The sequence below is a fragment of the Natator depressus genome, chromosome 7, assembly GCF_965152275.1.
Source record: "Natator depressus isolate rNatDep1 chromosome 7, rNatDep2.hap1, whole genome shotgun sequence".
Lineage (NCBI taxonomy): Eukaryota > Metazoa > Chordata > Testudines > Cheloniidae > Natator > Natator depressus.
The window spans coordinates 34,022,420-34,050,240 of record NC_134240.1 but is presented as its reverse complement, the minus strand read 5'-3'; the positions used below and the strand labels follow the sequence as shown (position 1 = coordinate 34,050,240).

General features: G+C 41.9%; 1 protein-coding gene and 1 long non-coding RNA gene across 3 annotated transcripts in view; one reads left to right on the top strand and one right to left on the bottom strand.

Moving 5' to 3' along the window:
• The window catches only part of LOC141990649 (uncharacterized), a 77,262-nt gene extending 67,711 nt beyond the window's left edge, over window positions 1–9,551 (top strand). For both annotated transcript variants that reach the window (XR_012640228.1, XR_012640227.1), the window contains 3 exons: window positions 7,981–8,105; window positions 8,201–8,282; window positions 8,908–9,551. This is a non-coding gene — a long non-coding RNA (uncharacterized LOC141990649). The remainder of the gene's footprint in view (window positions 1–7,980; window positions 8,106–8,200; window positions 8,283–8,907) is intronic.
• PHF2 (PHD finger protein 2) overlaps window positions 1–27,821 on the bottom strand; it is a 140,357-nt gene that overhangs the window by 19,139 nt on the left and 93,397 nt on the right. The window contains exons 6-17 of the mRNA XM_074958101.1: window positions 25,090–25,276; window positions 24,297–24,459; window positions 20,347–20,434; window positions 19,281–19,387; window positions 17,835–17,926; window positions 14,451–14,540; window positions 12,373–12,726; window positions 11,746–11,865; window positions 9,647–9,765; window positions 7,848–8,026; window positions 7,537–7,610; window positions 4,883–5,040 (exon numbers count right to left, since the gene is read on the bottom strand). Coding sequence (XP_074814202.1) covers window positions 4,883–5,040; window positions 7,537–7,610; window positions 7,848–8,026; window positions 9,647–9,765; window positions 11,746–11,865; window positions 12,373–12,726; window positions 14,451–14,540; window positions 17,835–17,926; window positions 19,281–19,387; window positions 20,347–20,434; window positions 24,297–24,459; window positions 25,090–25,276 — 1,731 coding nt within the window. The remainder of the gene's footprint in view (window positions 1–4,882; window positions 5,041–7,536; window positions 7,611–7,847; window positions 8,027–9,646; window positions 9,766–11,745; window positions 11,866–12,372; window positions 12,727–14,450; window positions 14,541–17,834; window positions 17,927–19,280; window positions 19,388–20,346; window positions 20,435–24,296; window positions 24,460–25,089; window positions 25,277–27,821) is intronic.

Genomic DNA, 27,821 nt, shown 5'->3' with positions numbered 1-27,821 from the left:
GCAGGAGCTTTTTTCACTGAAGCTTACACCCACACTACCAAAACCCAATTGTTTATATAAGAGCCAAAAGTGATACGACATGTTCCCACGAAGTTACAACACACAGTATAGTAATTCATGCAGAATTTAATTACTGCATTTTAGACTTAGATTTCAGAAGCCATAAAGGCTATGAATGCACTGGATACAGTGCCTGGTAAAAGGGGAGGAAAAATGAGAGGGCTAACTCCTATTCTGTTATTGAACAGCTTTGTGACCCATTGAAGTCAATGGAATAGCATCAATGCCAGAGTCTTTGAGGATTATTGTAACTTTCACAAACGTTTCTGTTTGATACATTGCAAACAAGCAGCCAGCCTCATTATCTGTCATACACCAAATGGCTGAACCAAATTTTAATAATTCTTATGTTTTATAGACGCTATTCTGTTATCACATCCCACTGCAAACACAGCTGTAAGCAAGTCTTGTAACGTTATGCCCCCCCTCTCAGTAGGATGCATTTAATAATTTTGAGAAACTTAAATGTAAATATGAAAAGACGACTAAACTACATCAGGGTGTTAGGTGAAAATGGAATTAACAAAAGTTGTTCTCTAATCTGATGATGAGTTCTGATGTAGCATTTAGATATGAGATGGCTTTGAGGGGAAGAGCAAGAAGAAAAGAAGTTATAGGTTAAAAGGTGTATATTTATTACTAATTGTAAAGGAATTAGAGATGGGTCCAAACCAAACTCTGGAAAAGTGCAGATCAGGAATCAGATCCAAACTCTGTGACTCAGGTCCATCTCTTAAGACATGTCTTTTAAAAGGTTGTTACTCAACTCTGCAAAAACAGTCTTTAGCAGATGGTAAGCAATAATTGCCTCCACCTAGGCAAAAGTAGCAATTAGCTAAGACTAGGTCTGTTCTCTAAGAGATACCAGCCTCCTCTAATCTAGGCTCCCTTCCTCTTCCCCTTAACACCCTCTTCTTCCCCCGCCCCCCATTGAAAAAACAGACCTTGTATACACACGGTCCTGGCATTTTTACAGCTGTGTAGCCTTGCTCTGAGCCTTGTCTACAGTAGTAGCCCCACCACTGCCAGCATCCCTGGAGCTGCATTGATGTTAAAGTGTTAAGATGAGAGTCTGCAAATTTCGTTCGGGTCAGTCAAGTGACAAGGTTTCCCCCAAAACACTGAAAAGATGTCAAAGGAGTTTAAATGATACACGTATCACAGCAAGAGTAATTTCCAAAGAGCTCTTCTGTATCACAGAGTTCATTTCCTATATCTCACACAGCTGTCTGAATGAATGGCAGAGTAAGCAGTCACATAATGAATTCCTGAAGGGTAAAAACTCCTTTAGCTCTGCAAGTCTCCCTCCTTCAGGTTTATCTGCACCTCTACTGCCTTTCTTGGCACTCTACACTTCAATCCTGTCTCATCACAAAGCAAACCAGTTTTCTTTTAATCTCACTGATGCTATTTGCTGCTACAGTTTCACTTGGCAACGTTCACTACTGAGTGTGAAGCACCTCTGTTGGAATTCTCTGCATTGCTCTTAATTTCCAGAGTTTCTTAATGGATAGATAGTTTCTTCTTCTTCTTCTTTGGAACCTCCCAGGGAAAGAGCTCATTTCACTCTACCAAGGCCCTTTCATAACTGCAAGCTGCAGTTTAGCAACTGTGTCAAGAAAAATGAAACGCCCAGTGGAAGGAAGGAGAGGGTAACCGTGACAGCACCGATCGCCTGCACCTTCTGAGCTCCACACTCCCTCCCAGCTCTCCCAAAAGCCCCGTGTCGTGTTCAACCATATTTACTCCAGTCATGGATCCTGAGACAACATGGAATCGGCGGGAGGGCTGGAAAGAGAATGGCTGCTGCAGACCGACAATGATACAGCCAGAGGGCTTCCCAATGATCCAGCCTCACAGCTGACATTTCCGTGCTTTGTGCTTACAGAATACTGTGGTTAGCGTCTGTCACACACAACTAATAAGCTTTGTGAATTGTGAAGAGGGTGAAACTTGTTTTGAATAGCTGACAAAAATTCATTGCTTAATCTGTAAAATGGGGCTAATGATACTGCGCTCCTTTGTAAAGCACATCGAGATCTGCTGCTCCTAAGGGCTACTGATAAATTGGTCCTCTAGTAGACGTGAAGCAAAGGGTACTCAGTACAGTCTGCAATACACATTGGGGTGGTCTCTTAAGACTGGAGGTTGCCTACCAAAGGTGGCCTCTAGACCGGGTTTCACTCTATTAATTACATCATCATCATCAAGTCTGCCTTGAATGACAGTGTTCAGGGGTTTTTTCTGCGTAGTCCCTGTATCCCTGTTAATTACAACTGTTAAGCATCCTTGAATCCTAACTACTTATTTTGATTTGCTTTCTTTCCCGGGGTCAGTAAATCCTGTTTACTGAAGGAAGCCATCTGGGCTAATAGATTCCTGGATTCTCCCATACTAAGAATCAGATTGTACACTCCTTTTAAGCAGGCATAAACTCACGCTGATTTCAGCAGACATTGCCTGAATAAGTTGTGCAGGACTGTTCTCTAACCCCCTTAAGGCTTTTACAGGAAAGCACTCCATTTATCAAGCACTCCTTGTTTTTGGTACATTCTCCCAGAATTGCACTTTTACATTTATTTACATTGTCATTATTATTTGTGTTACCGTAGAACCTAGATGCCCCAGAGCTCCTTTGTGCTAGGCACTGCACAAACACATGTTAATAGACAGCCATTGCCCTGAAGACCTTATAGTCTAAGCTAGGGTGACCAGATGTCCCGATTTTATAGGGACAGTCCTGATATTTGGGGCTTTGTCTTATATAGGCTCCTATTACCCCCCACCCTGTCCCGATTTTTCACACTTGCTGTCTGGTCACCCTAGTCTAAGCAGACAAGACAGATAAAGGACAGGAGAAAGGAATCATCATCATCCCTATTTTACAGATGGGAAATGGAGGCACAGAGAAATTGAATGACTTGACCAAAGTCACAATGGGAGTCTGTGACAGAGCCAGGCACTGAAACCAGGTCACCTCAGTTCCAGTCCAGGGCCTATAAAAAAAGAACTATTAAGCCTTTTACAGAATTATTTTTAAAAATGCGTGCAAGACTCCAAATCACTATCACAGCACAGTGGTTTGGTTAATAATTACAAATACATGGTCATTTTTAAATAAAACACTAGTAAAGCTGTTCTCACTTTATGTCCGTAACAGGATGTGAGTCCAAGTTTCTGTTTCTCTGCTGAAAACGTCAGATGATGTCAGTACCAGCTAAACAGAACATATTCCTGCAAGGTGCTAGGCATTCACGGATATTTTTATTATTTGTACAGCACCCCAGGTCCTTCACCTAGGTTGTAGGCCCTAGACAGCATGGCCTTTTACAGACATAGCCTTTGCTGAAAAGGAGGTTAGAAATGAAGGGCCAGATTTTGCTTTCTTTATTCAGTGGGACTGCAATTGTGAGTAAGACAAGTAAGGCTGGACCCAGATTAGACGGATGATCATACAGATGATGGGAGAGAAGAGAAAGCAAGAAGGGGAAATTGTTCTGACATGTACATGGGAGGTATTTGTTTTGCTCTTTTTAAAGGACATGAGGAAGTGAACTGTACCAGGGTAGAGTGAAGAGATGGGCCTCCTCCTGATCTCAATGGGCTGGAGACCCAAAGCCTGTATCTGCTCAAGCAGGCTCACTGGGGCCGAAAGCTGATGAACAGGGCTGCTCTGCAGGGGAGCCAAAGCAGGGAGGCCCCACAAAGGTAGGACACAGACAGTCTGTGTCAGAGAAGATCACCATGGTGAATTTCTGTGGTTTCCATTAGAGGGGAAATACAGCCTGTCCAGGACCATGGATTCACTGGGGAGCAGGCACAGCACTTTGCATCTGCTACTTCACCCCAAAATCACTAGTAGTTGTGGCTCTCCTGTAAGGCACTATCCTGAGAGTTGTTCCTTGGGCTGAGCTCACAGGGAACCAGATCCAGCAGGTATTAAGTATGTGAGCAGTCCCATTAATTTAAATAGGATTACTCACATGCTGAGATTAGGCATGCATTTAAATACCTTGCTGGACCAGGGGATGGATCAATTTTGCCTTGCATTGATTTGGGATATTTAACACGTATGTTTTAATTGAGATGGGCCTGAACTAAAGTCCCAGGTCCAAACAGCCCGTAAGTCTGGGGTGTTTGTGATTTGGATCCACATTTTGCAGTTCTAATTTGTAAAATATTTTCCTTTCCTGTTAATAGTTTCCAGTTTGGGGCTTAACACTAGTGTAAAAAACCTCCCAGCATTTCTCACTATTAGCCAGACCTCAACGATTTTGGCATCACATGTGATATCCCACTTATAACAGCCTCCGCTAAAACATTTCCAGCACGCATACAGCATTGTAGATGAGCAAGGTCCCAAACTGATCCACGAAGACCCATTTTATGCTTAATGTCCTCTAGAGAAATTACTTCTTACAGCCATTTGTTGCTTCCTGAATTTTTTCTTTTTCCAAACATCCAATAATCCAGATTGTGTGGACCGTACCAAGCATTATAAAATGAACACAAGTTGTTTGGTGCATAAATTAATGTTGTCCTCAAGCTGCATTAACTGAGCTGTCTCCTTTTGAATGAATCATCAATTTTATTGTTATTGCTTTGGTGGATTTTCAGCATTTACGTCTGGGAATGCCTCTAATTTTATAATTATACCACCAGGACCTTTTCCACCTGCTCACCTCCAGGGCCTGGGACATAGAAGGAGCTAGTTTACTGGAAAAAAAGTTATTACTAAATTGCAAAATCCTGTGTTAGCTGCACACATGAAACAGAGCATTATTTTGCTTTAAGAGAGGGATCATCAGCCAGGTGTGCCTACCTGTTGGTGTTGTACTCTAAACCCCCAACTTCCTTGCTCGCCTGCAAAAGATCTAGAATTCCTGCCGAACTTCCACTCTCTTTCTTCACTTTGGAGTTGCGGCCTGGCTTTGCCTCTGTGTCAATGTGAAGCGAATCTTCATCTGATGACTCATCACTCTGTCAAAGCAAGGTAAAAGCTCAGAAAAATTGAAACAAGCTACATTAGTCAGCAAGCTGTCAAACAGTTTTGCAGCATGACGCTAGTCTTTTTGTTCCCCCAAAACTTGAGGACAGAACTGTTACTTTGCTTTCCCCATAAAAGTTAGGGGCACAGTTTGAACGGGTCTCTTTACAGCTTTGTTGTTATATTATCTTTTCAGAGTCAATTTAATACTTCTGAGGAGTGCCAGACCTATGGAAGTCCCCTATTTATCTATCATCTAGGCAACACCACTGCAAGCTTCCCCACGCTACCTTTCCAATGTGCCTCACTCTTCTTCTGATGGCATCCCTGCCCCCAAGTTAGAGAGTGTTCTTTCCTCAGGCCTATCCAGTCCTTTGTGTCACTGCTAAGACCACCAAGAAAGGATACCAATTTCTACCAATTATGGTGCTGGTTATGTATTATGAACATTTGTGCTCTAGCATCTGCACAGAGACCGACCGTCACCTCATTTCACATCAGTCAGGCAGACACATCAGATGGGAATGAGAGCTTGGAGAATTTTTTTTCAGTCAAATAGTAAATTTGCCAAAAAATGAAGTTTTGGGGCAACTGAAACTATTCATGAATTCAAGCTGAATTCGGCCGATGGTTTTGGGAAAATAAAAAATTAGGATTTTTTTTTAAAGCCAAAATGGTTCATTTGGACATTTCATTTTGAAAAAATTCAGTTTTGGTTTGAAATTAAACAATTTTCTTCCAGTTCAAACACTGAACCAAAAAAATCAATTACTCGCTCAGCTCTAATGGTAACAATGTTGAGTCACTACTAGACTGTAACCGTGAATGAATGTACAGGTGAGAAGTTCTGATTGCCCTTAAATATCCTTGAGCCATCATGTCTCCCCAAACACAGTTTAAGAAGTCTACACTATTCATGAAATCTGAATGTCTTGGATATATACAGTTTATGTCAACCGTCTACCTTGCTTCTTGCAAGTGATTCAAATCATATAATATGCATGCAAATTGTCCCCTATTTAACCCTAAACATGTGCTTAAACGTTATCCTGAATAGGAATGGACCAATGCATGTCCTGAAGAGCTTTCCTGAACTCCGACCATAAACAGTCCCACGGCAGACAGTGAGAGTACTCAAGTGTTTTAACATTAGGTATGAACCTAAGTGTCTTGCTGAATTGGGGGCATTATAGATGTGAGAGAGACTACAAGGAAAGAAAGTTCCTCTTATGTACTCAGTAAATAAAGCCTTTAGTTGCCATGTAATAGGAATCATGGGCATCCTGTAATATAAAACACCAACTATGCTAACACACTGCTCACATAACTTTAAGATTAACTTGTTGAAAGTACTGTGTAGAAATGGATTAGTGCTGACCAGTGCCCAAAGAAAATGAAGAAGCTCATTTACTCATTTACTGCCACAGGCCAGGAAAGACGCCTGGAACAGAGCCAGCAATGCAGTGCCGGTGTGAGCACTGCTGAGCGGGTCACACTCACCCTCCAGAGGAGGACGTGAGCCTTCATGTTCTGTCTCCTTCTCTCGTTGTTACCTGCTTACAAAGTTGTCCATCATTCCTGGCCATGTCTCTGTTTTGTATTACTTCCCTTTTCCCAGTGAAAGGGAAGGAAAGTGACAACATTTTGTTCCTGTAAAACTATTTCCTGTTCATTTCTTTGTCTTTTCTTCTCCCCAACCAGCCCTGCCCCTAAACTCCCTGAAAACCTTCCAGCCCCCTTATTTTACCCCAGTCTTCATTTCCCGCAGTGCAGATACCATCAGTCTGGATAAGGAAGAATGGACAGGACTATCCTTGCAGTCCACTAACTCTGCTTCTTAATTGTCAAGAGGAATTGCTGTGAGTGACACATGCCATCTTCCTTCCCCACACAGACCGAGCATACATCCACCACAGCTGTGCCAACCTATCATGAGGTGCCCAACCCTGCCACCACTGGGAGTTCCTGGTGTCCTGTGGCAAGAGAATTGAGCCATACAACTCATTTGGGTGGAGAGGTGTCTAACAATAAAATTCTGCAGAATGCTTGACAGGTCCTAGACTCCATTTACATTCACTACGGCAGAGGACAATATATGAGCAATCAAGCCACAGTAACAACTAACCCCGATCTACTACAATATATTAATGCAATCCATTGCAAACATGGCCGGTCACCTCTAGTTAACTAAATGAAAAGACATTACAGTTGGATACAAATAAATCGACAAAGTCTTTAGTACATTAAGGGTCTGATTCTCATTTACAGTAAGGCCCTTTTACACCTTTCTGGCACCGTGAAGTAGTTTTAGAGTGGTTGCAAAGGTAATTCAATGACTATTTCATTGAGCCTACTCAGTGCTCACATGTGTTTAAGTGGATCAAGGTCAGAGGACTTAGCACCCCATAGGATCAAGCCCTTAACGTATTTCTAGATGTGTAGAATGGCACACAGATACAACAGGGAAAGGTACAATAATAACAGAATACCTTATACAATACTGCCTCCACCTTTGGCTTCTTAACTGGTGTGTGCTGTAGCGTTTCTTTTTTATCTGATAAAACTGAAAGAAAAAAAAACCTGTTAAAGTTGAGACAGACCTTTCACTAACTCCAGAAACAACCTGTACGGCCTCAGAATACAATTTGAGTCCATTGTATTTATTTTAAACCTTGTGCTGCAAGTAATATGTACATGTTCTTTATTTATTGTAAAACTTATAATAACTTTAAAAAGTAGTTTTGAAGAACTGGATACAATTTAATTGCACAGATATAGACAAAACAGGATGCAGTCTTACAAGGTAAATCTCTCTTTGTAGTGTTTTTCTTTCTTCTAATTGGAAATTCATCAATTTTCAGTTCGCCATCATCTGACACATACTCATATTCATCTCGCACAGGTTTTGTTTTATCTTCTTTAAAATTTTGCAGTGACCCAAACACACCAGGATTCAACTGGGTTTTGACTCCCTTGGACCTATAGAGACAAATATTATAAAATCTGAAATGATAACATTTTCACACGGAAAGCGTATCAAGGAGACACTCATATCAAGGTAACATTTCTTATAAATGTAGGGAATCAGAGCTTGGTAGTTTTAAAGATAGAGTGCCAGTTCACATTGGTTTGCATGTGTATTGTTTTGCACAGGTTTCACAGGACCAGATCCTCAACTAGTGCGAATCGGAGTTGCTCCACTGACTTCAAATGAGCACTACGTTGACTTCAATTGGTTTGTACCTTCCGAGGATCAGGTCATAATACAATCAATACATATGTAATACACACACACTACATGAAATCCATGTATTCCATTTTCAGTTGATTTATGTAGAATGTGCCCAGCCTAGTCTCCGGGGATACGTAGATACAGTATAAAATAAAAACTCAAACTGACAAGAAGTCAACTCAGAAAAATATCCCTCCAGCTGCAATTAAAGCTTAGTCCAGTTAAGGCACCATCCTCAAGCATCTGCCAGAATGAACAGATAAACCTTTCAAATTGCCATTATGGCCAATAAATCTGGACTTTGTCAGATCAAATTCTAGAGATGAGCGTGCTCTGCCTGGATTGGGAACAGAGCAACTAACAAGCACTCAGATGTGGTTTCCATTAGCAGGCGTGCCAGTTTCTCTCAGCTGTTGAGATGGAGGGGGCGGTCTTCAGGGCAGGAGAAACACAAGCACTTCCTCATAATTGATAAATGTTGATAGAGCCAGTGGGAATTGCTGGTGGCCAGGACTGCTCAGGATTGACCACAGTGGAAATTTTCCCCAATAGAACAGTAGCAGCCAGTACACCTGGTGGAGTGTCCCAACCACACCTACCACTGACTCATTCTCATTTCAACCAATAGGCCTGCAATAAAATGAACTGTGGAAGGGGACGAGACAAAAAAGGAAGAGAAAGGGAGACGAGGAGGACTAAGCGAGAGGAGAGAAGAAGAGACAAGGGCACCCCAGCTGCACCCGGTCAACTACAAATGGCACACAGGGATAGATCACAGTGCAGAATCAGGCAGAATGTGTCTCTATAAGGATACACGCCCCGAAGGCTGGAATAGCTCCAGTGAAATGCTGCACTGACTACCAGTTCAAATATTTTTTTTAAAATGTGTATTATTTATTCAGTGATCCAGATCTTGTTTAATCAGGTAAATATTAGAACCATGCCAGAAAATAGGGGATTTTTTCTTTTATTACTGAGAAAAGTGAGATTAAAAAAAGCGTGAATGAAAAAATACTGATGTTTTAGCCTAGGGCAAGTTTTTACAGCCAAGATATAAACTACTGGTAATAGAGATTTATAATTGACACATTCTAACTGGAGAACCAATGTAAAACGATACACATACAAAATAATCTGAACTGCTACTATCTCTGTAAAACCACTAATAGGGATCTGATTTCATAACTAAGAAATATTTTAAGCATATTGTAAATAGAATTTACTTACTTAAAAATAATAAAAACGTAAGCACAATTTTTACTTTTGAACATAAGGCCAACTTTGTCACCTCCCTGTCTAAAAACCTCCCAACCATATAGTACAATTATTCTTTATAATTCAAAGCGTATTGCCATATTTTTACTTACCCAAGCAGTTTCTTGTTAGAGAAAGAAAATGTAAATTTATTGTCCTTATTTCCTGATAAAGGTGTCTTTTCCAATTTGTGTTCCTCTTCCATTTTTAATAATGAATCTGGTTTACTGTTCTGCAAATCATGAAAACAGCAACAAAATTAGGTTAATATGTTACCAATATTTTTAGATTTCTAAGCAAATTCTGGTATTTATTACTAAATAATTAGGATACACAGAATGTATATGCGTACGCGCACGCTCACACACAGAAATGTTTAGTTTAGTTTTCACCTCAGTTAGGCCCAATTCAGGAAAGCATCCCCACTGAGGATAGCACTTAAGCACACACTTAACTTTAAACATATGCTTAAGTCCCTTTTAAGACAATGGTTGTTAAGCACATGCCTAAAGATGAGCATGTGCTTAAGTGTTATCCTAAATGGGGATGGTTTTAAGCATGAGCTTAAGTGTATTACTGAATCAGGCCTTTACCCAGGTGCTCTTCCCAACCAAGTCCATCAGAACTGTACCCATACAACTAAGGGCAAAACTAAGCATTGGGTCCATGATCTTGCAAAGAAGAATATTTTCAACAATATTTCCTTAGTTTCATTTTTTGGGAAGTGGTTTTAACCACACCTTGACATGTGAAAAATTCGAAGTGTGTATTTGTTACCCCTTACTAATATTTTCCAGACTAATAGCAGTAGAGGATGTTAAGGAATCAAAGACATCACAATCAAGTTAATTTCATTGCACCAGTTCTATTAATCCAAACAGTTCCTTGGGGTTACCCACTGGCAGAAGCTGTCTTTGTAGCAGAATGATATTGTCATAAACTGTTTTCAAATACAGTTTAAAAGGGGGATACACCTCCCTCCATTATCAATATTTTGAACTTGTTACATGGAAGAAACTTGGAAACTGGGATCTGCCTGGATCCAGGGAGTCAAAAGCAACAAGGAACAATCTTTATTTTGGCTCCCTCAAGCTGCAAGTCTCTCTCCGAGACCTGCTCACTTAGAGAATGTGCTTTCACGTCACACATCTAACAACTTGGCAGTTACAGGCACCCTTTTTTAAAAGGATGGGATATGATAATTCTTGCTTTTCCCTCTGGAAGGGAAGCTTCAGAATTTGCCCCTTAATCTACAGTAGAAGCAATGATAACTATTACATTACGTGTTTTATATTTTTGGATTTAACATCAAATCAGTTAGAGTTTTGTTTTGTTTTTTAAATACAGCCCTTGCTTTCTTCTAAACTGTACGGGCACTGTCCTCAACTGGTGTATATTAAAATACATTACCACCACCAGTCATCATCTGGTGATCTGGCTCAATGAGAATAGCTTCTTTGCTAATAACAGGAAGATATAGTCGTTCTCTCTTTTTTATGTATTTTTGGCAGGGGTGTGTGTGTTAGGGATAGGGGGTAAGGAAACAACAGTTTTTGAATGATGAATCCTTTCTCATAAGCAGCCTGTAGAATGCTCTGAAATTAAGACTATTACAGTTATTACAGAATGAATGTTATGGACTACATTCTTTGTATTGCTCCAAAATGGTCTGGAGTAAGATTACTGCACTCCAGGAGTGAATTCAACCTACATTATGTATCTCAGGAGCCTGTCTCAATGAGGCAAACTTTTAAATATATAGGGCCTGATTTGGATCTCTCTCACTCTGGTTTGACACCATTGTGAGTCAACTGATTTCACTGGAGTTATCGCAGATTTAAACCGATGTAATTCAGATCAGAATCATGACTACAGAGTAGGAGTAAGATTATTCAGAGCTGTCTACAATTATTTTCTGACTGAAAATCTTTCTTTAATTTTCCATAATTATTCTAACATCTTTCCATAATTCTGGGGGGCCTGATTCTCTGTGTGCTTACACCTCTGTAAATCAAGAGTAACACCAAAGCACTCAATGGAGTAACACTTTGTAAAACCAATGAGCAAGTCTGGGATTAGGCCCTATATTTGCACAGTGTTTGTACTATACTCTGCTAGAAGATACACCGCTTATTCCCCAATTTCTAGTGTTTCCCATTGCTGTGTGCTACTGTACTCCAGTGTGGCAGCACAAGTTAACAACAGACTTTACCTTATATTTCCATTTGGCTTCCGTTTTGCTCTTATTGTGCTCTCGAATTTCAAATTTCTCCACCTCATTTTGCTTATTAACAACTTCCTTATTGGGAACACTTAAAACATTCTTTGCAGCCTGTAAAAAAATCATCACATACTCCTAAACAGGAAGGAGATGAGCTCCAATTTTCCCAAGTTAATTACCCCTCCCTTTATAAACATATATCTGAATCGGCTGGAAGAAAGAAATATTTTACGCCAAGAAAAAATCACACTGACACTGATTCTTTTTGACATAATAGCTGGAGTTTCAATCAAATATTAATGATCAGAGAAATTAGAAAATTTTTTTGTTTCTCCCTTGCCAAGGTCACTATAAAGAATGCTTTGATCTCCTATCTGTTGCTTCAGAGGCATGTTTCACAAACTGCATACAAACTACTTTTTAAAAGCCTTAATATTATTTCTTGTAGACCAAATTTAAACAATTAAGTGAAGTGGGGGGCAACCGGGTTCCATTGCAAAACTTTCATTACATCAATGGAGCCAGCGTTTTAATTTTTCCTGCATGAGACACCTGACCATAAGCCTTACTCCATGCTACTTAAAAACCATTGAGAGTAGTTAGAACAATGTGACGCACCTTCCCCTTCTTTGGCGTTTCAATTTTTGTCAAAGCCTCTTTCGTGTGCGCCTCCAGCAGGTCCAGATTTGGAATGGCAGGTGGCGGGCTTTCCTTCACTTTCTTTCCTTTCTTCTTCCCTTCTCCCTTGACCTTTGGAGTTTTGGGCGGTTTGGGAGGTTTGGGGGGCTTGGGCGGTTTGGGGGGCTTGGGGGTTTTCACAGCTTTTGGAGTCTTTTTTTTCGGAACTTTTTCTACGGGTGGCGGAGGGGGAGTCACTGGTACAGGCGAGGGCACTTCCTGCTTCTCCACAGGACAGATTTCCTCTACTTTCACATTGGCACTGACTTCTGTTTTGTTGACTTTGAAAGCATTCTGTAGTTTGGCAGAACATGGAAACATATTCAGTTTCAACTTCAAGACCGTTAGTTATTCTGCAACATCTCCCTTCCCTCATGGGAAATAAAACCCTAACACCTTCTTACAAAGATAAGGATGCTCATGCCCAGGCTGGACAGGAAACATAGGGGAATCCTCAGGGAGCCTACGGCTTTCCAGCATGCTCCTGCACTGTTCCCTCCCAGCTGCCAGTACAGAGGCCAGGTAAAAGGGATGAGGCTGGGGTTCCCTTACAACCAGCTGATCCCCACATCCCAGGACAATCCCTGGGAGCTGCTGACAGCCAGCACAGATGACAGGTGCTTTGATCTCCACCAGAGGCTGGACTGGTGCTCAGGGGACTCAGGAATGGTAGCACAAGGGTGCCATTAAAAAAAATGCACCACACTAGGGACTCCGGTGGGGTGATCCACAGCCACTCTGGATAAACATACTAATTATCAGGCTTATTTGTAAAGCTGCATTTGATTTTCTAAAGTATCGGGATGCTTGTTCCAAACAAGACCAGTCACATAAGCTATACTTCCATAAGCAGAAAGGCTGGTTTCATATCAAAGCAGCTAATATTAATTGACTACACTTTAAGATGCAGATATTTATTTATATTTCCTTAGTTTGGTCTCTGGATTTTATTTGTCCTTTTCTTTTATCCAGAGAATTCCAATATGGAAAAAAAAAAACTTGTGAAATTAGATGGTCTTGTGTTTAAAATGCAAATCAGACATAACAGAATACATTTCAAATTAATTCAGATGTGATAAATGCAGCAGAACCGTGTTTCACACCCCCAGGTAAAATAAGCAGTAAAAAGCTGCACAGTTAAAATTAACTGCTTCTGACTAATTAAAAAGAAATTATTTTCTGCTTAAGTTGCCATTCTGATTTTACATAAAAAGGCATAAAAGGAAGAGATAGATTTCAATGTCAGTGATTAAGGCATGGGTAGGAAAGAGATGGACCAAAACTAAACGTCAGTCTCAAAACACAAGAGAGAGCTTTATAGTGCATGTCCTTAAATATACGGGGCTATCTATTACTCTAGATCCACTGTAGGACTCCCACCAATATCAATGAGTTGTGTGCATGTGTATTAAGAGGCGTTCTGTATATGGCCTACAGGTTTAGGTGCCACGTTATTATTATTATTATTAATCATATTTATTCCAGTAGTGGCTAGGAAGCAGTTGAGCTAGGCACTGTACAAACAGAGTAGCAGTAGACAGGCCCTGCCTCGAAGAGCTTACAATCTTAACAGAGAGTGCAGATGGTATGGTAGGGAAGGGGTGTAACATACGAGCAAAGTGATCAATAGGATCGTGGCAAACGTCATGTTAGTGCCATGATTTTTTTGTGGAGTGAGTTAGGTGGGGATTAGCTAAAGAGAACGTGAAGGGAGATGGGTGAACAGAACAGAGCAGATGCGAAGAGAAAGGGGAGGAAAGAGGAGAATAAGGAGGAGCAGATGTGGATTGAGGCTGAGGAAGAGACTGTGAGGCAGGGTAAAAGGGGGTTCGGAGCAAACAGCCAATCAGCACAGGAGAGAGAATGCCTTAACAACATCACTGGTCCTAAATTTCCCATTAATTTTCCTGATAGGAATGTAATGAGAAAGCGATTCACTTATTTCAATAACCCTCCATTTTATGCTGCAGTTTACGAAAAATGCATGATGTAGTTAATATTATGGAAAGAACACAAACCTCACTTAATCTTATTTCTTTGGCAAGGTCCTTGATAAGTTGTGCTGGTTTAAAATGTTCCGGGAGTTCATCTTCATGGTCGGCTAGAGCCTAAAACAAAACACAGCCACTGTGCTGTTTTCACGCCCTTAATATTATTCTCACACACAATCAAAAGACTTGTCAACTGACCCATCTATATTTTTTCTATTTGTTCAGATCAAGTAACACAAACAACATTAGATGATTCAGTTCAACTAAGAGACAAATATGTTGTTACCTTGTCAGTGTGTTATTTCTGCTCCCTATGGATAACTACTTATAAAATCAATAGTTCTTTTCAGATAGCATGTGTGATTTTACAACTGTAGCACTTCCTTTCTTTCCTCCCTCTGTGCCTTCTTTTCATAAGTTCATTTCCTACAGCTTCACCCAGAAGACTGGGTAGAGAACATCTCAGAAGAGTATCGTAATTGAGGATAATAGGTGAATCCCTTGCTGCCAGAGTGGGTTGGGAGCTAATGAAATTTGTACTCGCATGCCATGTTATAACATCCCAAGCTCTGATGTCAATAACTGCACCAGACCCCTATAAATTATTACTTGTTTGCACTTTTTTTATCCCACTATTTCATATCTGCTTACCAGGTTGACCAGTGGTTCTCAACCAGGGGTACACATACCCCTGAGGGTACTCAGAGGTCTTCCAGGGGGTACTCAACTCATCTAGATCAGTGTTTCTCAACCTGGGGGCTGCAGTTCCTGGGGGGTCATGGGACAGGTTTAGAGGGATCACGGGACAGGTTTAGAGGGATCACAAGTACAGGGCTGACATTAGGGGGTGGCGAGCAGGTCAATTCCCAGGACCCCGCACCACAGGGGCCCCACAAAGCTAAGTTGCAAGCTTCAGCCCTGCCGCCCGGGGCTCAGGTTTCAGACAAAGGTGGCAAGTGAAAACCAGGTTCAGGTCTCACGCTGAAATGTAAGTACAAAATTTATATTCCAATTGATTTATTTTATACTTATACAGTAAAAAACGAGAAAGTCAGCAATTTCTCAGTAATAGCGTGCTGTGACACTTTTGTATTTTTATGTCTGATTTTGTAAGCAAGTAGTTTTTAAGTGAGGTGAAACCTGGGGGTACGCAAGACAAATCAGATTCCTGAAAGGGGTACAATAGTCTGGAAAGGTTGAGAGCCACTTTGGTAGACAAGTAAATAGGGTGACAGTGAGGAGAGAACTTCCAAACCAGAGTCCGCTCTGACATCCAGAGGACATGGACTGCAGGTTACTAAGGACCAAAGTTTGAGCTCGGCATTAACCAGTCTTCCATTGCTGTGGGTTGATTGCATGCAAATAAGGCACAGACATCTAATTGATCTAAACTCTATGTACAAACTTGTGCCCTCCGTTGCTCACACCCTGCTAAAACAGAGCCCAGTGTCTGAAAATCTGACCCTACATCTGTCAATCCCTGCTGCAGGTTCCCTAATTGTGACCCTACAGGTATGCTGTGATGTACGTGGAAATTCAGCAGCTAATCTTAAGAGACATGGAACAAGTAAATCAATTCTATGTAGGAACAATTATGAAACAGTCACACTTTATATTAAGGTTCCAAATAGCTCATAAAGGATAAATCAATGAGTAAATGACAGCTTCATAAATTAATGATTATAGAATCCAACAGATCAAAGGGTGGCTTATTACTCTGGCTTAAAACCATTAATAACATCTATTGATATGCTTATAATCACCTATACGAACATACTACTCATGGCTGTGACATGCTTATGACATCAATTAATCATTCATTAACCCTTTATAAACTATTTATAGATATATATTAAGTGTGACCCATGAAATCATAACTGAACTTTAATGAGTTGCAGCAATATAAGTGAGGCGGAGTTGCTCTGACAATATGCATTCCTGATTACAATTCCTGTTGCTTTTCTTAGTTAGGAGCAAGAAGCCAAAGCAGAAGAAAACAAAAACTGACTGGAGCTAGAAATGCCATTTTTCTCTGGATTGACCCGCTCCCTTCTCCTTTTCAGTTTGCATCTCTCTAAATGTTTGTCCTTGTGGGGACCACCAGAACGTGTGCACAGCCTTATCTCTCTCAGAAGAGGTGTGCCCTTCCCCTTGAAGTTCCCACCAGTTGAGACGACTTCCACAGACAGACAGGATCATTTGTAGTAGCCTCTTCCGAGACATTTGTAACTGCAGTACAAGTCTGTATATTGGTCGTAGGCACCACTCGCTCATAAACTCTCCTCCTGACAAGTTTTCAGCATGGCAGATATCTTTAACTCCTACACTAAAAGAAGGTACCAGGCCAGATGTTTATCTGGTGTAAATGGGAGTATCACCATTGACTTCAATGGAGCTGCTCTGATTTACGGCAACCAAGAAAAGATGTCAGAAAGTGTCGAGTAGTGTTTATATCGATGTATTTCTGACCCTATCCTCAAGAGTTACATCAAGGAAAAAAATGCATAAAATTAAAAACCAAAAGGAATTAGACCGATTAAAAGAAGAAAACAGTGATTACTGGGATCACTCATAATGGGGCTCCCCTTTAAAAACGGTGTCTCTTAGAAACTAAAGGTCAGAGGATTGGTGATGGAATATGGTGCCTTTTTCTTCTATATACGGTTCAACTATATACCAGGTCAGTAGTTTATGAAAGTTATGTCCATTTGACATTTGTTGGGTGGCCTGTGAGCAATGACTGGTGGTGTTAGTTCTGCTCAGCAGACTTCATCACAACACCATCAGCACAAGTGACGCACAGTTGGCAGACTCATCAGAAAAGCCAAGGGCTGACTGGGTATGGAGACCCAACTAGCCTTGTACCTCTGCAAATGGTTCCACTCAATTAGGGCTGAGCTACACTGGATGAGCAGACCATACCATTTGAGGAAACTTGCAGGGCTAGTGTTTCTATTGCTCCTGTTTTGTGATTGAACAGAGGAGTTCTGCCTCCTCGCTAAAGCTCCTGTCCTCTCACTTAACACAGGTGTAAATCAAGAGTAACTTCACAGAGGTCAGTGGAGCTACAACTGGTGTATTTGAGAGGAAATTCGGGCCTGCAAGGTCTCCAATCTTTTGAAGTCTTCTCTAGCTCCACGGTGTGCAGCTTGTTGTCAATTCATCTTGGTTTTCAAGAAGTAGGGACAACTTCCACTTTTATGCACATAATTATATGCCTGATTTTTAGTATCTCAGGCTACCAGCTGCTCCACTAATAATATAAGCCCTATCTCCCTCTCTCCAAGAAACTAGGATTACTGATTTTGCTACATGGATGCTATTTTTGTTCTTCTGTCCTGTTCTTTGTTCTTGCTACAACACAAAGCAATGAAACAGGATATTTAAAAAAAAAAAAAGACATTTTCCTACCTGTTTTTTAGTCCACGACCTGAAAGCACCATTAAGAATTTTTGCCCCTTGGACTAAATGAGAAGGAGGCTGCTGCCCAGCTTTGTGCAAACCTAAGCAAAGGAAATATTCAATAATATTCAACCATGGTGGCCAATTTTCTATTTAAAATTCTTTACTAAAAAATGTCTAGCTGTGCACTGAGGTGGGAGGTGAGGGGGTGTTTGGAGCCACAAACACTGGTCTTAGGACACAAATGTTTGTGGTTTACCTTAGTGCTCAGACTCTCATTGACTTTGGCAGACTTTAAATCAGGCCCTTACTTTGTATATCTGCTGCTCTCTTTTATTTCTGCTAGAATTAAATGATACTGGTCACTCTGAATAAAAAAACTGGTATCTAAAATACTTCATTAAAGAGGGCTGCCACAGATTAGATGCCTATAACATAACACACTACTTTCATCAGGCAAACAATTTATCTGTTCTTTTGGAGATATAAGGTACCCCAAATAATTCTGCTCATTATAGTTTTGTTCATAGCTAAGTCAAAAGGAGACCCCGCTGAAGCCCACATGCAGATGAAACTTTGGTCTTACTTATTTAAATTATATCCATTTATTTTATTTATTTAAAAAAATCTCTGTGTTTCTCTCTCTCCAGATGATGCTGTGACAAGAAATTAAGATGAAGAGCAAAATAATTACAGTAAATAAAACGTGTGTGTGTGGTATCTATGTATATAATGTGTCTGTTAACTTTAAAGCAATCCAGTTCAGCAGCTCTTGTGCTCCCAGAAAACTTTACTTTTCAGCATCTGTGAAGGTCACATTGACATTACCAAGTGACCGGATTCTGCTGCCCTTACAACCAGGTAATTAGCAACTTGTTGTATAAGTAGTTCTATTAAAATCAACGGAGCACGTGAGAAACGAGTCACTACTCAATCTAAGGTCGGCAGAATTTGGCACTAATTTAGACAGAGCATAGGGCATGACTGCAAATCTGGCACTCAGACTCTCTGGAAGAGCGATACTGCCTTACAGTGCCGTTGCCCTGTGATACAACTCAGCTCTGTCTTCAACTCTGCTAAACTGTTTAGGGGCTTGAGCATAGATAAGAGACAGAGAGAGGCTCCTCTCTGCACTACAAAATGTAATAATCCCTTTAAATGATTTGGGGGGAAATTACCGTATTATAAGATGGTGACCTGACATGGTTGTACTAGTACGTCAGTACTTTCCAAATTTGTATATGTTCTTTTTAGCCTGCACACCAGCTAAGCACATTTATCTTTACCTTCTGTTGGTATCTTAGGTAAAACGCAAAGACTTGATTCTGCTAGATCAAGAACTGGTGATTTTGGCCTCTGTCCATCTTTTGGCTTGCACATCAACGGAAAATAATGATAACTCTATCCTCACATAACCACAGCTGAGAAAACAGAGTGCATGGAACAGTGTTCTACCTTTGAATGTCTCCAGCAGATGCTTTCCCATATACCAACATGCCGTTTCAAAGTTTGGAAACTGGGTTAGGCTGACAATTTTCAACCGCCTTTCCACTTCATACGCTCTGTGATACAAAGCAAAAATGCACTTTAAGTGTAACGGACTGCAAGCAGCATTACAAGTGAAAAGAAACGTATAGCTCATTGACACATTAGAATGCAAACGTCTTATGGATTTATTTCCCAGATTTGTATTTTTTAATCAACTAGGCTGGAATCAATCCTCAAACACAACATTAAAATAACACAAGTAAAAAGAAACAGTAAATTAAGGATGGAAAATGGTCTCATTGCACGATTTGTCTGACCTCAGAACAGATCTTTACTTTACACTTGGTAAGGTCCCCAGCTGGGCAGTTAGAAGGCCATATTCAGAAAGGTGCACAGTGTGTTGTAAGGTACATCTCCCATAGTAATGTAACATATCTCTTTTCTTCGGGTGCCCTCGTGCGTAAATTAAAACAACGTACCGTATGTCTACACTGCAACCAAGGAGTATGTATGCAGCCTGTGTAGACATACCTAGCTAGCTCATAAACTGATAGCAGTGAAGCCATGGCAGCACACACTTCACAGCAGGCTGTGACAAGCCCACTTGGAGCCCTGGGTAATTACTCGGGCAGCTAGCCCACATTGAAGTCCATGATGTGGTGGCCTCATCACTACTGGAATGTGAACTAGCTAGATCGGTAGCACAGTCGAGGGTAAATATGGCTAAAGAGAGTTTAGCCACTTACTTCTTGTTTGGGGAACATGGAGTTTAGTTTAGGTTAATTCACCCACTTCTTTTTTTACCAATATACATAAATATTAACTATTCAAGCTAATTCTTAGAAGAGAGTATGGCTCAATTCATGGTCTGTTTGAGCTGTAAAGGAAATCTTAAGTTCCTTACAACTAAAATTAGCCCTGAACCAAAATTTCAGATCCCAAATCAACAAGTGATTCCAAATACAGAACCTCAATCTGAAATCAAAGTACAGATAAAATTGATAAGGAAAAGCTGAAAACACAGACAAAGTACCTCATCTGCATTTCAACACTTAGGCTATGTAGAAAATGTCCCGCAAATGCTAGGCAGTCTACAGGTGTGAGAGTTGCATAAATCCAACCTGTAAAAGACAGAGAAATAAAAGAGACACTTTGAGTAAAACCTGGAATTGTTATCACTGGTAACTTGTAACAGCATGCTGCTGCAGTCCGTGTAGTAGCTTACTTCCTGTGTGGCCATCCAGATCGTGGGCCCATTCCAGCCCGTTTAGTGAGCAAGGGTTATTCTGTTGTAGTAAATAGAGTTGCACGTGCTTAAATCAGGGCTGAATTAGCCCCCGCTGTTTACATTGTACATAAGGGCCTGATCCTGTAACATGCTGAGCACCTTCATCTCCCATGGGAGTCTTGCTAATTCACTTGCAGCAAGATCAGAGGGAGAGAGAGAAGATGTTGCACAGATCAGTCAGAGAGCGACTGTTTTATTGTTACTCTGAAAAACAGCAGGAACAGAACAGTACCTGTTTTCAGACCATCAAGTGTAAAAAACCCCAAGTGTTGACAACTCCTGATAAGGGCTTCAAGCGTGGTGCTATGAACAGGTGTTTTCCAAATATTTTATTTTCATACCAAAAAGCTGCTCCCAGTTGAACCCCCTCACACAGGGATCCTGTAAACTGCTCAGTGTTTACTCCGCCAGACAGTTTCACATATGGTCATCAGGAAAACGCCTACTTTCTACTTTTTATGGTCAAAGCAAAAAATTCAAGTGCGTAATTAATTCTGACTACACACAGAGAAAGAAATGGGTGCTCTGGATGCTGCCTGTAAAGCATGAGTACCAGGATTAATATTATTAATAATTGTTTGTGTTACTGCAGCACCGAGACATGCCAACTCAAATAGGAGCCCCATTGTTCTAGGCACTGTATAAACAGAGAGAGAGAGAGAGAGAGACAATCCCTGCCCCAAAGAGCTGACTGTCTAAAGGGGTGGAGGGGAAACTGAGGCATGGGGAGGGGAAGAGGCACAAGCAGGTCTGAGGTAGAGCCATGAGTAGAATCCAGATCTCATGAAACCCAGTGCAGTGTCCCATCCACTGGACCGTGCTACCTCTCATCAGGCTGCATCTCTATAAAGATGCCGGTGCTGAGAATATGGGGGTTGAAAAAGCAAAATCTACCATCCACAATCTGCAGCTAGGGTTTGTGCAGCATTCAGGCAACTGCTTCTCCAGCCTATGGGCTGGAGTGGAACAATGGCCAGAGACACAGACCCTTAGCTCCCCAGTATCACAGGAAAACAAAGACTCTGAAAAGGACTTAGGAGTCTAAGGGTGTGTCTACACTGCCATAAGAGACCGACGGCAATGGTGGCTGACTCAGGCTCGCAGGGCTTAAAATTGCAGTGTAGACATTCATGCTCAGGCTGGCACCTGGCCTCTGAGACCCCACGAGGGGACTAGGTCTCAGAACCAGGGTTCTAGCCATAGGCCAGGGCTGGAGCACCCATGGGGAGAAAATGGTGGGTGCAGAGCCCCCACCGGCAGCCCCCCTGTCAGAACTTCCCACACCACCTCCTGCCTGCCGGTGTCCCACCAAGCAGCACCTCCCCCTCCCTGCCCGCCACAATCAGCTGTTTCACCACTTGCAGCGCGCAGGAGGCCCTGGGGGGAGGGAGGAGAAGCGAAGATGCGGCGCACTCAGGGGAGGGGGCGGAACTGGGCGGGGAGAGGCGTGGAGCGGGGGCGGGAAGAGGCAGGGTGGGACCTTGGGGGAGGGGTGAAGTGGGGGTGGGGCCTGGGGCAGAGCCGGGGGTCAACACATTGTAAAGTTGGCGCCTGGGGCTCCAGCCCAAGCCTGAAAGTCTGCACTGCAATTTTTAGCCCCGCGACCCCGAGACAGCAGACTCAGGCTCTGAGACTCGGTGCCGCAGGGTTTTTACTGCAATGGCCAAGCCCCAGTGGCCAAGCAACTCAGCATGAGCTCCCAAGTACAATGCTGTGCCAGCAAGGGCTTATGGGAACCCTGGATGTATAAACAGGAGGGTAGTGAGGAGGAGTACAGAGGCGATTTTACCTCTGTAGACGGCGTTGGTGAGACCAATATTGGAATACTGAGTACAGTTCAGTGTCCACATTACAAAGGACGTTGAACAATTGGAGATGGTGCAGAAAAGAGCCCCCAAAATCATTTGAGGGCTGGAGAAAGGGCCTTGCAGCGAAGGACTTGCAGCATGCGATCTGTTTCGCTTCTCAAAAAGAAGATGGACAGGTGACTTGATGACAGTATATAACTAAGTACTTGCACAAGGGGAAAACACAAGGTACTAAAGGGTTCTTTACTCTAGTGCAGAATGGTGGAACAAAAACCAGGGGCTGGACACGGAAGCCAGACCAATTCAAATTAGAAATAAGGCACCAATTTTTAATAGTGAGGGTGATCATCTGCTGGAACATTCTACATAGGGAAGGGAGGGATTTTGCATTTTTTCATATCTTCATGTCAAGACTTGGTGCCTTTCTGGAAGACATACTTTAGCCGACTGGGCTCAATACAGAGGTGACTGGGGGAAATGTAACGGTCTGTGCTATACAGGAGGTCAGCCTGGATGATCTGACGTTCCCTTCTGGCCTTCATAAACTCTCTGAATCTATTACTATTCTCTTGAATCAGTTCTGGTGTCTTAATTCATGACAGAATGCCATGCAACTCGTTTTAGGATGTCTCAAATGTGTAATACAAATATTAACATTATATATATTATATTAAAAATTTTTCTTCAGAGCTGCTAGGTGGTTTTATAGAAATTCTTATTAATGAAATTAAGGCCTCTAAATATCTCTGTTCAATCTGAATATTTCTGTTTCACAGAACGGTCCAAATTAGTGATGGAAGAAACTTAATAGATCGCTCAGTCCATCCCTGTAACAGTGCAGGATTGTCCCCTGAGGTATATTTTTTAATGCTTTGTCCAGTCCCGTTTTAAATGTCTTCCATCACTGCCTTTGGGAGGCTTTTCAACAGATGAATAGATTTCACCCTTATAAAATGTTCATGATGTTCAGACAAAACACTCCTTTGCTTAACTCAACCCAATTACTCCTAGATCATCCTAAATAATTCCTCTCTCTCTCTCCCGGGAGTTTACTCCTTTTAACTAGTGGTACAGTACAATATTCTTTGGCCAGAGTCTGCCTTCCTTTGCATCTCCACAGCACTAGGGAAGTCAGCACTATAGAAGTGGTCAACATTTTTCAAATTTCTCAGGGGGGACTGCATGCACCATGGAGGTTCTGCTTCTCGACCTGCACTCCTGATTCAGGAAAGCATGCAGAACTGCTGCCTTGAATGGGTGCGCTTTCCCAGGTGGCCCAGTGGTTCGAGTGCTAGCCATGGATTTGGGAGACCCAGGTTCAATTTCCAGCCCTGCCACAAACTCCATGTGTGTGACCTTGGGAGAGTCATGCAGCCGCTATGTCTCAGTTCCTTATTGGGAAAATACTTTCCTACCTCACAGGGGTGTTGTGAGGATAAATACTCTATAGATCATGAGGTGCTCAGACCCTGTGGTAAAGGGGGCCACACAAATACCTAAAGTAGACAGACTTCCTGCACTGAGACCTCTGTTAATTCTTCTTCCCGCCCCATCCTTTTGGCATGGAAGGCAGAGAGGAACATGGAGCTCGGTTAGAGCAGAATACTCGCTGAACATCATTGAAATGACAGACAAGTAATAAGGATCTCTGGTTTAAATTACGATAATATCTGCTGTTCAGTATGCACCATGTAAATGACAATAAAGCAAGGCACACAGAATCTGTGCTTCATCTGATGAGGCCAACCAAGTGAGCACACGAAATACCATTTTTCCCCAGAGAAGAGAATAATTTATAATTAGGCAAAGCTTGCACGCACAAAGCAGCACTTGTTCTTAATATTCCAGGGAATACTCTACACAGAACACCTTTAGCAACCTACTCACCTGATGGGATAAAGAGCGTTTGTCCTTGCTTAACTGTGCATTTATAACATTTATCCACTTGGTCTGCAAAAAACATCTCACTGTGATTTGCTGCTGACTGCCAGCGTTCATACAGGGAAATGTTTGCAGAGGCCGGTTTGATGAGATAAAATATCTTTTCTCCCTGAATTCAAAAAAAAAAAAATGCAGCTAGCAACAAACATCCAAACCAAATGAAACTGCAACAGAATGGCTGTTGGACTGCATATTTTAACACACTTTAAATAAGGTTTGCTAGACAATTTTGAATTGAATCCCGGTATAGTAACATGACAGAAAACGGAATCACATACAGTCTAAGAAGTTTTTTAAAAAAGGATCATGTGTTTATATACAAACCTGTACAAAGTTCATTATTACTAGATAATTGCTCAGACTTTGGGATCATATTAGTGACAGACGGAAAAGACCTACTGTATCAGAGTAACAGCAGAATAGAATAATACTAATAACATTTAAACTTTATAGAGAGATTTAAATTTAGAAAGTACTGCACAAACATTAACTAATTAATCCTTAAATTAGAGTGCTCTGAAAGAGAAGATTTAGACAATTTATACATTATGGGCCATATCCTTGGTGTAAACTGGCATAGCACCAACTAATGGTGCTACACTGAGTTACCTCAGTTGAGGACCTGGCCCTATATTTTTATTACTGTTACACTTTACCTTAGCCAAAGAGCTCCGAAGTATTTCATGATGGTCTAAGAATTGAATTGGTTATTAAATGGAAGTAAAATGTAACTCCTTACTTTCAGCACGTGGTACCAAGCCGATGCCCCTCCAGAGTCTATGTGAAAATCTGTGTAGCTGTCCTTCACACATATCAGGCAGTACTTGGTCACTTTTGGTTTTGCCAGCAGAGCATCATCAGGCCAATAATTCTCCACCCAAGACAGCTTTTTAACGATGTCTGGTGGTTCTACAAAACTGGACATTCTTAACAGAGAGGATAAAAAACCTTTTTAATAATGATCAAAATAACCATCATGTACAGAAAGGAAAGGGCTGGATTCTGATCTTTTACATCAATCTGAATCTGGAGTAACTCCATACCTGTCAATGGAGTTATTCTGAATTTAGAGCAAAGTAATTAAGATCAGAACCTGATCTGGAATATTTCAGGCATAAGGAAACTATACTTTTACAATAAGCTGAAAAATGTTCACAAGCAGAAGTTGGCAGGATTTAAATCTCTTCATGAAACATGCTGATCCTTTACTGGTCTGTGGACTTATGCTGCTGGCATTATTAATGTTGTTTAATTAGCTCATGGTTTACAGTGTCAATACTGTGATGTTTCGGTTCAGTGACCGTATGGTGGCATACAGTAGGTGTGTTACATTTTGATGTCACGGATAGGAGGAGTCCAGGTGCGCTGAGAAATTACTCCTTTTCTTGGCAAAGTGAGCTGGCCATTCTTAATACAATTAATGAGGGCTTGAGCCAGTTCTGGTCTCAGTGATTTCTCAAAAACTTCAAATGAGGAGAAAGTGTTATTCAGGGAGATCATTCAAGCACATTCAATCACAAGTTGACATGAAGAACTGAAAAAGTGACTATGTAGTGCTCGAACTAAATTAACCTTTTACTTAAACTAGGTCAATACTTAGAACAAATATTTGTTTCTCCAACACAGGGCACTTTAAAATGTCACTTAAATGAGAGCATCTGAACATCAATCTAAAATTATATGCTCCTGTTTGACAGGCATATATCATTTATGCTCACCATCAGAGCCTGATAACATTGTTCCAGTTAAAATGGCAGGGAAAGATGGAGTGTGAGATTCAATTAAAATGTCACGGTCTTTGTTAAGAAATAAAATATTTGGTAGTTGACGTCTAAATCAGCAGCATATGAGTGATGGCTCCAGCAATCCTGAGAATAAAAGACCTCCCATCATTGTTGTCTCCTAAAAGTGGAAAGCTGTAAAATCCCTATTGAAAATACTTATAATCATTGAACTCTGAAATTACTTTAGATTCTTTATGTGGAAACAAGCTTAAATCACTAAGGGTATGTCTCCACTACAAAATTAGGTCGAATTTATAGAAGTCGATTTTTTAGAAAGCAATTTTATACAGTCGATTGTGTGTGTCCCCACACTAATGCACTAAGCGCATTAAGTCGGCGGAGTGTGTCCACAGTACCGAGGCTAGCGTCGACTTTCAGAGCACTGCACTGTGGGTAGCTATCCCACAGTTCCGGCAGTCTCCACCGCCCATTGGAATTCTGGGTTAAGCTCCCAATGCCTGATGGGGCAAAAACATTGTCAGGGGTGGTTTTGGGTACGTCGTCAGTCACCCCTCCCTCTGTGAAAGCAACAGCGGACAATCGTTTTGCACCTTTTTTCCATGCGGGTGCCATACTGCTTTCAGCAGACGGTGCAGTAGGACTGCTAACCGTCATCGTCATCCACCGCTTCCGCTGCCACTCTGCTCTCCTGAAGCTATGAATCCACCTTGCAGGTCCTCTATATGACTGTCATCATCCACCGCTTCCGCTGGCACTCTGCTCTCCTGGTGGTCTCGCAGGGCCGCTTCCGCTGCAACTCTGCTCGGCTGCTCTTGTCTCGCCATACCACGGCAAGCGTGCAGCCCGCTCAGCTGTTGTGTCCTGGCAGCAGACAGTGCAGTAGATCTGCAAAACTGGTGATCCAACCACCGCTTCCCCTGCAACTCTGCTCTCCTGCATATGCCATACCACAACAAGCACGGAGCCCGCTCAGATCACCACAGCAGTTACGAGCATTGTAAACACCTCGCGCATTATCATGCAGTATATGCAGAACCAGAACCTGCAAAAGCAGGCGAGGAGGCGACGGCAGCGCGGTGATGAGAGGGATGAGGACATGGACACAGACTTCTCTCAAAGTACGGGCCCCAGTAATTTGGCCATCCTGGTGGCAACGGGGCAGGCTCATGCCATGGAACGCCGAATCTGGGCCTGGGAAACAAGAACAGACTGGTGGGACCACATAGTGTTGCAGGTCTGGGATGATTCCCAGTGACTGCGAAACTTTCGCAAGCGTAAGGGCACTTCCACGGAACTTTGTGACGTGCTTTCCCCTGCCCTGAAGCGCAAGAATACCAAGATGAGAGCAACCCACACAGTTCACAAGCGAGTGGTGATAGCCCTCTGGAAGCTTGCAACGCCAGACAGCTACCAGTCAGTCGGGAATCAATTTGGAGTGGGCAAATCTACTGTGGGGGCTGCTGTGATCCAAGTAGCCAATGCAATCACTGAGCTGCTGCTATCAAGGGTAGTGACTCTGGGAAATGTGCAGGTCATAGTGGATGACTTTGCTGCAATGGGATTCCCTAACTGTGGTGGGGCGATAGACGGAACACATATCCCTATCTTGGGACCAAGGCAGCCAGTACATAAACCAAAAGGGGTACTTTTCAATGGAGCTGCAACCACTGGTGGATCACAAGGGACGTTTCACCAACATCAACGTGGGATGGCCAGGAAAGGTACA